Source organism: Hipposideros armiger, unplaced genomic scaffold (genome assembly GCF_001890085.2).
Source record: "Hipposideros armiger isolate ML-2016 unplaced genomic scaffold, ASM189008v1 scaffold_43, whole genome shotgun sequence".
Taxonomy (NCBI): Eukaryota; Metazoa; Chordata; class Mammalia; order Chiroptera; family Hipposideridae; genus Hipposideros; species Hipposideros armiger.
This window is the reverse complement of record NW_017731393.1, coordinates 1391227-1399487: the sequence shown is the minus strand read 5'-3', so window position 1 is coordinate 1399487 and position 8261 is coordinate 1391227. Positions and strand designations below refer to the sequence as shown.

The window sequence follows — 8261 nt, the reverse complement described above, 5'->3', positions numbered from 1 at the left end:
TTGAAAGTAAGCCTCTCTGAGACTCAAGTGCATAGTTGTAATACTACAAAGTGCAGCAAGCAATGACCTCACACAGGTTCCCTGTGTCCAGTCTCACCCCACCCCCACCTCCACCTCACTGCACCCCACCCTCGGGACATAGAACTCTCCCACACTAGTGCCAGGCGGGTCTTTCCAAAACAGCTGAGCTTGTCTTTCTCTTACTTAAAATCCTGTGAGGTGAGCTCAGGCTCTTCGCACCATGAAGCTCTGCTCCCTCCTCAGCATGGCCTCTGCCACCTTCCTGTCCCCACACTGTGGCTCCACTGTCACCAACATGTGTATAGCTCTCTGCCACCACAGTTTCATGTTCTCCCTCTGGTCCGAGCTCCACCTCAGTGAGTTACTCAGATCCAGTCCTTTAACTCTGGTGCCTCCCCTACTTTACCACTTTTCACGGTGTGTTGTGATTTAGTGGTTTACCCACCCATCTCCCAAACACCCTTTCTTTCTCTATGGAATTTGAGATAGGTTTCTCAAGCAGCCGCCACCAAACACCTTGCTTTTATAATATCTTTGGTTGTCTCAAATCAAAATAAACTTGACAGGATTGTTTTAAAAAGAATAAAGAGAGGAGCAGAGTGTGGGGTTCTCCAGTGCAATCTGGGGTGCAGCGCGGTGGGCAACATGTCCTGGGAGGGCGGGGAGAAGTGCGGAGACACAGAGGGAGGAGACACTGGTGCTCCCACCCCCTCAGCTTCAGCCTGGAGCCCACACTTGAGGATGTCCACCACCTCCATGCTGAGTTTGCTGCTGACAGAGACTGGGACCAGTTCCACCAGCCTCGGAACCTCCTCCTGGCCTTGGTGGGAGAAGTGGGGGAGCTCTTTCAGCGGAAGCCCAATGAGGAGCTTGGCCCCCAGGCCTGGCCCCCCAAGGAACGGGCAGCTCAGTGACATCCTCATCTATCTGGCAGCATCAGCAGCCCGCTGCCACGTGGATCTGCCCCAGGTACTGCTCTCCAAGATGGACACCAACCAGCCATGCTACCCAGCACATCTGCCCTGTGGCTCTGCCTGCAAGTACACAGACCTGCCCCCTGGGGCCACCTCTGAAGACCACGCTATGGGGACTGCAGTCCACAGGCCTGGCCTCAACCTAGAAACAGGCCCTACAACTCAGCATGGCATCACAGGTCAACAGGCTGGGGGCCACGTTTTCTGAGGTCTGAGGCTCAAGAACCTCCTGGTATTTTTTTCTCTCAATGATTTTTGTTTAGCAAAAAATAAAAGAATGAAGGGAGAACTTCTAAGCCTGGGTGGTAGTTAACCAAGTGGGTTTATCTTTTAAGTAATTCTTTAAACTGTGTAATGTTTTATACGTTCTTCTGTATGTATATTTCACAAGAAAGAAATAAAGAATTAGAGCAAACAGCCCGTTTTCTATTTTGTAATTTAATCACCATGAGATATTTAAAATAACTTGTTTTTTTAAAAGTGTAACTGGATTCTTAAGTATAATGTCATTTCAAAAACGACAAACATCCCTAAAACAAAACTCTGACAAATAATTAGGATAAAATCTATTCATGCTCACATAATATTCTAGAATGGTGAATCGTTCCTCTTTTTTCCTACCTCTTCAAAGTTATAAATTTTCAGGTTTAGAGAGTATTTCTACTTGCCTATTTAGCAAACAAAAAAGTAGGTGATAATGATATCAAGATACATTACAATCATGTAGGTTTGTTTTTATTGCATAAAATACTCAGTAAAATTGAGTCTCTCTAATATCTCATTATATTTTGGAGCTGGACAATTTCATCCCAACAATTGTAAGTCTCACAGGTTGCTATGGATGAGAGTCCATTAGATATCTGAAATGTGCATCAGCTCCCACCCCTGCAATAATACCACAGCATGCTGTTTTATCCTATAAATGTGAATTATTCTTATGATCCAAATCTACCCTTATCAACTCAGTTCAGTTCAACACACATTTATACCCAAGGCAAGTGGCTGGGAACGATTAAGGCTGGAAAGGTCAGCAGGAAAACTGGGCCATCAGAGGACACAGGTAACAGTAAGAGAAAAGCAACTCTAAGCCACCTGAGAGCTACCAGCAAAGCACTATGGGAACTGCTGTTTCCAGCAGTGTGGCCCGCGAGACACACAGAACTACATTCCTGACAGCAACACCCAGGTGTCAAGATAAAACATAAAATCCTGTTTCTAAAAGCATCGTGGAGCTGACACAACAGCAAGGAAGCCACAGGGCCAAAAATAAAGAGACAGCAAAAGCTCTGGTCATTGAGGGAAAACCAAGTTGGCTTGTCCACCTGAAGACTTGCCCTCTGGAGCTGAAGCCTGGCATTAGGAGAGAAAGATGAGGACCAACCATGGTGGAGAGTCCAACAGGAAATGCCCACATCCATCCAGGACCCCAGCGAGTGTGGAATGAATGAGAAACACACCCCACCCACAGAAGGGGACTGCAGGTCCATCACGGTCTGGGTGAAGAGGGCACAACTACCCTCAAATCTGTACCCACTAGACAGCCTTCACACGCGTTTCATGACCCACAAAGGGGACCCGAGTGAGCCCAGCTGCGTGCCCAGTTCTTGGCGAAAGCGCGTGCAAACTTCTCAGGAAATCCCACCTTTATCCAGGCCTCAAAAACGCTTACAGGTAAAGTTCCAAGAAAATGAGCAGTTCATTATCAAAAATCAAAGCACACATGATCAAGCCATCATAACTAAAAGCCAGCAGAAGCGACCTATGCAGATATTGAAATTATTAGTTACAGAATATAAAATAAATATGTTTAGTGTGTTTAAAGAAATACAAGAAGCTTAAAATATGAGCAGAGTAACCAAAAAGAGGTGGAAAAGAACTAAAACTTCTAGAATTGAAAATTTTAATGAACTTGAAAACCACTTTATTGAGGTATGATTGACATATCATAAACTGCACACATCTAAGGTGTACAACTTCGACAAATGTATATACCACGAAACCTCACCACAATCAAGAAAATGAACAAACCCATTACCCCCCAGCTTTCCTTATGCTTCTCTGTAATCCCTTCCTCCCACAACTCCCTGCACCCCTCCTAACTCCCAGGTCCACAGGCAACCACTGATCTACCTTCTGTCACTAGAGATTAGTTTGCATTTTCTAGAATTTTATATAAATGGATGCATATGAGATCTGACAATTAAGTTTGCGAACTTGTTGCAACGATTTTGCTAACCTTTTTTGACATCAGAGGGATTCTTCATTATGAATTTGTACCAATTGGACAAACAATTAACCAAGTTTACTATTTGAAAGTGCTGAAAAGGCTGTGTGAAAAAATTAGACCACCTGAACTTTTCGTCAACAATTCATGGCTCTTGCATCACGACAATACACCAGCTCACACGGCTGTGAGGGAGTTTTTAGCCAGGAAACATAACTGTATTGGAACACCCTCCCTACTCACCTGATCTGGCACCCAATGACTACCTTCTTTACCCAAAGATAAAGGAAATATTGAAAGGAAGACATTTTGATGACATTTGAGACATCAAGGATAATACGACAACAGCTCTGATGGCCATTCCAGAAAAAGAGTTCCAAAATTGCTTTGAAGGGTGGACTAGGTGCTGACTTTGGTTCATAGCTTCCCAAGGGGAGTACTTCAAAGGTGACCGTAGTGATATTCAGCAACGAGGTAGCACTTTTTTTAGGATGAGTTCGCGAACTTAATTGTCTGACTCCATATGTACTAAACAGCCAAATAAACACAGCTGAAAACAGAATTCATTAACTAAAAGATATATCTTAAGAAATTACCCAAAATAGTACAAAGAGACAAAGAAAGGGAAAATATAAAGAAGAAATTAGGAGACAAGGAAAATAAAAGATTGATTTTTATTGGAGTCCATGAGAAAGAAAAAAAATGAGGAAGAATACCTATAGAGATGATAGAGAATTTTCCAGAATTGTTGATAGATGCCAATCCTCAGAATCGGTAAATTCAACAATTCCCAACAGGAGAAATTAAAAGAAATCCACATCTAGTTCTGATCAAAATAGGATTATTTCATCCTGCTTTCATTAACTACCATAACTCCACTACATGACAGTAAAGGGATTTTCAACATCAAGTAATAGAAAATGGTGACACAAGACTCACAGGAGTGGGGACAACAAAAACGCCTGGAAGCTGGAAAGTGCATGGGTGTGAGGCAGCTGCCCTAGTGCAGCTGAGACAAACCGGAAGCTAGAAACAGTAAGATTGGATAAACAACCCGGTTACAACCGAGAATCCTCAGAAGACTGGGAGCTGACCCCACCACATAGCTCTGGAAAGGGGAAGGACATGCAGGGCCCTAAATAGGCAGACGAGGGAAAGGGACTTAAGAAGCCTTGGAATCCCTGGATCTCCTCCCCAACTCTGCGCTCCTGGCGATGGCAGGAGTCTAGAGGTTTGTTCTTGAGACAACTGAAATGTTATCTGGCCCGGGAGACGAGCAGCACAGCCGAGTCCTGGGTACCATACGGAAAACAGGGTGACTGAGTGACCATATTAATAATTAATGCTTCCAGAAATAACTCTCGCATTTATGGTCAACTGGACAAAGGTGCCAAGACAATTCAATGGGGGAACAACAGTCTTTCTACTAAATGGTGCTGGGATAACTGGATATTTACACACAAAAGAATGAATTTAAACAGAAACAGACTCATAGACACAGAGAACAAACTGAAGGTTGCCAGATGGGAGTGGGGTTGCGGGGTGGGTAAGAAAGGTGAAGGGATTAGGAAGTACAAGTTAGTAGTCACAAAATAGTCAGGGGTGTGAAATACAGGATGGAGAATATAGTCAATAATGTTGTAAAGACTTTGTGGGGTGTCAGATGGGTACTGGACTTATCGGGGGGAATCACTTCACAGACTGTGTAGATGCCTGACCACTGCACTGTGCTCTTGAAACTACTATAAAATAATACTGAATGTCAAATATAATTAAAATGTATATATATAGTCACAGGATGTGAAGAACAGCACAGGGAATACAGTCAATGGTATTGGAATAGCTATGTGCAGTGTCAGAGGGGTAGCAGACTTGTTGGGGGGTTATCACTTTGTGAGGGGTGTAAACGTCTAATCATTATGTTGTTCTGTACACCTGAAACTTAAAAAAAATGAATTTGGACCATATGCTAAATTTAACTCAAGGTGGATCACAGACCTAAATGTAGGAGTTAAAACTATAATGCTCTTAGAAGAAACCAATGGGGCAGGGTCAACTGACCTTGGCAATGTGCTGGACGTGCAGGAACAAAGAAGTGCCTCCGATTTTGGCCGGGCTGCCGGAGAACACGGGACGCGGAGCTGAAAGGGTACGGCGCACAAGGGGTTCACACGGCAGGCCCGAGACGGCTGTCCTGAGAGGCGGCTTGCACACTGCCCGGGGCACTCAGAACTCGAGGGTCCCCACCATCCCCAGAACTGGTCTGAGTGGCTCCCTGCACCTACACTGTGTGTACCAAGTGCCAGGGCTTGTGTTAAACCCCTGCTTTCCTCCTGGAGGTTGGGAGCATGGCAGCTCCCAGGCTAAGCCGGCACCAGGCCTCCAGGGAGCTTCCATGGAGGACGGTTCACATCCTGTCACAGTCTGTGGCCAAAAGAGTGGAGTGTGTCCTGTGGAAGGGATGCCATGGGAGAGGGCCCTGGAAGCCTTGCCTTGTTTGCTCTGGACTCTGCTCCATGTGCCTTTTGTCTTTGCTGACCTTGCCCTGCGTCCTCTCACTGCAGTGAGTCACAGCCCAGAGGACCACCATATCCTGAGTCCTGTGAGTCCTCCTAGTAAAGCAGTGACGCTGGGGGCGGTCCTGGGGACCGTCACAGGCATATACAACGAGAGTAAACCAAATTGCCTTTAAAATAGCACAAAGTCAACCCGGATTTTCAAAACCCTGTTTGGCAAGTTAAGTTCTGGATGCTTGTGACAAGTGTACACGGCCTGGGGGTGCCCAAGCTTGACAGGGCAGAAGAGTTGTGTGGGGGTTTCCAGGTCCCACCCCAGCCAGGCGTTCTGAAGCAAAAGTCCTACCGGTAGTCTGGGCCTTTTTCCTTGAGACTTTCTGAAGCAGATACACCTGGCTGACCCACAGAGGCTCAGGATTTGATGCGGACAAGCGCATCAGACAGCAGGAGTGAGAAAAGAACTTGAGGAGTGATTGTTAGGAAGTGGAAGGTAAGGAAGGAAAATCCATAGTCCTGACATTAGCTGGGATTCTCCTGATGGCACAAGATGGGGACATTGGAACCAAAGAGGAGAAAATATAATCTAATTACCCCTTGGCTCCACAGTGGTGATCTGTGAAATCTAAAATAATAAACACTGCTCAATTTTCACTTTCTGACTCATCCACAAAGTATAAAAGGCTCGAGTACAGACAGACACCAGCACAACATACTATCAGCCTCAACAACAAGAAGTAGAGCTGAAGGAGCTGGAAGGTGGGTGGGAGGGGAGGTGGAGGACGGGCTGCGGCGAACACCCTCGGCTCACAGGGAGGGCGGCAGAGATGCGACTCACAGTTGACAGTACAAAGAGAGATTTAAGTATATCATTTAAAGTCACCAAGGTAGTCAATAAAAGAACTAAAACAGCAATTCCGTAACAGTAAGTCGGGAAGCAGAGCAGCAGGCTAACTCGCTCAAAGCTAGCTGGTTAGAAAGCTCTGGAGCCAGTGCCTGAACTCGAGGCCTGGACTTCAGACCTGTCCTTACCAGGACCTGGCTGCTCCAAGCACTGTGCTAGGAAGTCACCCGCCAAGGTTACGTATGTTGTCAGTGGCAGAGTCAGAAAAAGGAACTAACTCTCTAGCCTTAAAATTACTTGGAAAAGTTCTTACAACGATTTTCCAGGAAAGATGATGGTGAAAATGTCCTGACCTGCTCATTCTTCTAACAGGCACCAACGTTTCTTAGAAAGAACCCGTCGGCTTAGACGCACTTCCTTCCTAAGGTCAATGTCAGGCCTGCTCTCTGGTGTACCGTATGACAAAGAAAGCTCCCTCTCCTAGATGCAACTGTGAACCTCAACCCCCCAGCCATTCGGCCTCTCAAACCTGACAGGAAGGTCAAGAGCCACTGTCACATGCACAGCGGTGGCCGCTGCTGCTCCGGGATAGGCCGAAGGGCAGGGGGGACCCGCTCTGCCCAGACCACTCGGCGCAGGGACCAGGGTGCGGACTGGTGAGACCACGCTATAACTTCACACAAAATTTTGAAATACTCAACAGAAATAATTTCTTCCCCCCCAAAAAATTATTTAAGAATAAATTATAACCCAAACTCATTAGCACTTGTAAAAAGCAATTTAAAAAATTAATGTAATTCACTGCTGCTTACCCCATTTTCAGTACGTTTTTCTCCAGGTACACTTATCACATTTCTCTGAGTTCTTTGCTCTTGGGTCTGACGGCCACCTAAAGAAATGAAAGGACCAAACTTACTAAAAGACATACTAAAAAAGTAATATTCTCCCATTTCTTTATTTATTCAAGTATTTATTGAATACAAGTATAAAAAAACAGGCTGAAAAAAAACAGGCTGAACTCAAGACTTAGTACAGTTGAAAAAATGTTTTACAATGAATCTGCATATACAAAGTTGTTTAAATGAAATTTTTTCTTCTAACATTCTATTTTAGAATCATGAAGCTGACTTATATCAAAAGGTTTCTAACACTTAAAAATGGTCAAGATGGTCGGGGGGTGCGGGGCGGGGGGTTGACCAGTTAGCTCAGTTGGTTAGAGCATCGTGCTGAAAACATCAAGGTTGCTGGTTCGATCCCCACATGGGCCACTGTGAGCTGTGCCCTCCCCTTAGGAGAGCTGCTATGCGAGTGTGGCATGGGAGCAACATGTAACCAATGACCGTGGCTGTTCCCCAATAAAATAAAATAAAAAGTCAAGATGGTACATTTTATGTTATGGTTATTATGGTTATTTTACCATATTACATTTTTATTCAAATATTTTAAAGGATTTTATATTTTAGAAGAGACTAAAATAAAACTTAATATCCATAATAAAAAAACTGATGAACAGGGCGAGCCGAGTGGCTCAGTTGGTTAAGAGTGCAAGCTCTGAGCAGCAGGGTTGCCGGTTCGATTCCCACATGGGCCAGTGAGCTGCGCCTGAGCTGGGCTGCCACTGAGCTGGTGAGAGCGTGAGCTCTTAGCAGCAAGGTTGCCGGTTCGACACCTGTATGGGATGGTAG

General features: G+C 45.1%; 1 protein-coding gene and 1 pseudogene across 3 annotated transcripts in view; one reads left to right on the top strand and one right to left on the bottom strand.

Moving 5' to 3' along the window:
• Positions 1-8261, bottom strand: part of PPP1R13B (protein phosphatase 1 regulatory subunit 13B) — an 84316-nt gene that overhangs the window by 34020 nt on the left and 42035 nt on the right. For all 3 annotated transcript variants that reach the window (XM_019639216.1, XM_019639217.1, XM_019639218.1), the window contains one exon: positions 7389-7465. In XM_019639216.1, the coding sequence (XP_019494761.1) occupies positions 7389-7465 (77 nt within the window). The remainder of the gene's footprint in view (positions 1-7388; positions 7466-8261) is intronic.
• On the top strand, positions 284-1260 carry LOC109381027 (dCTP pyrophosphatase 1 pseudogene; annotated as a pseudogene).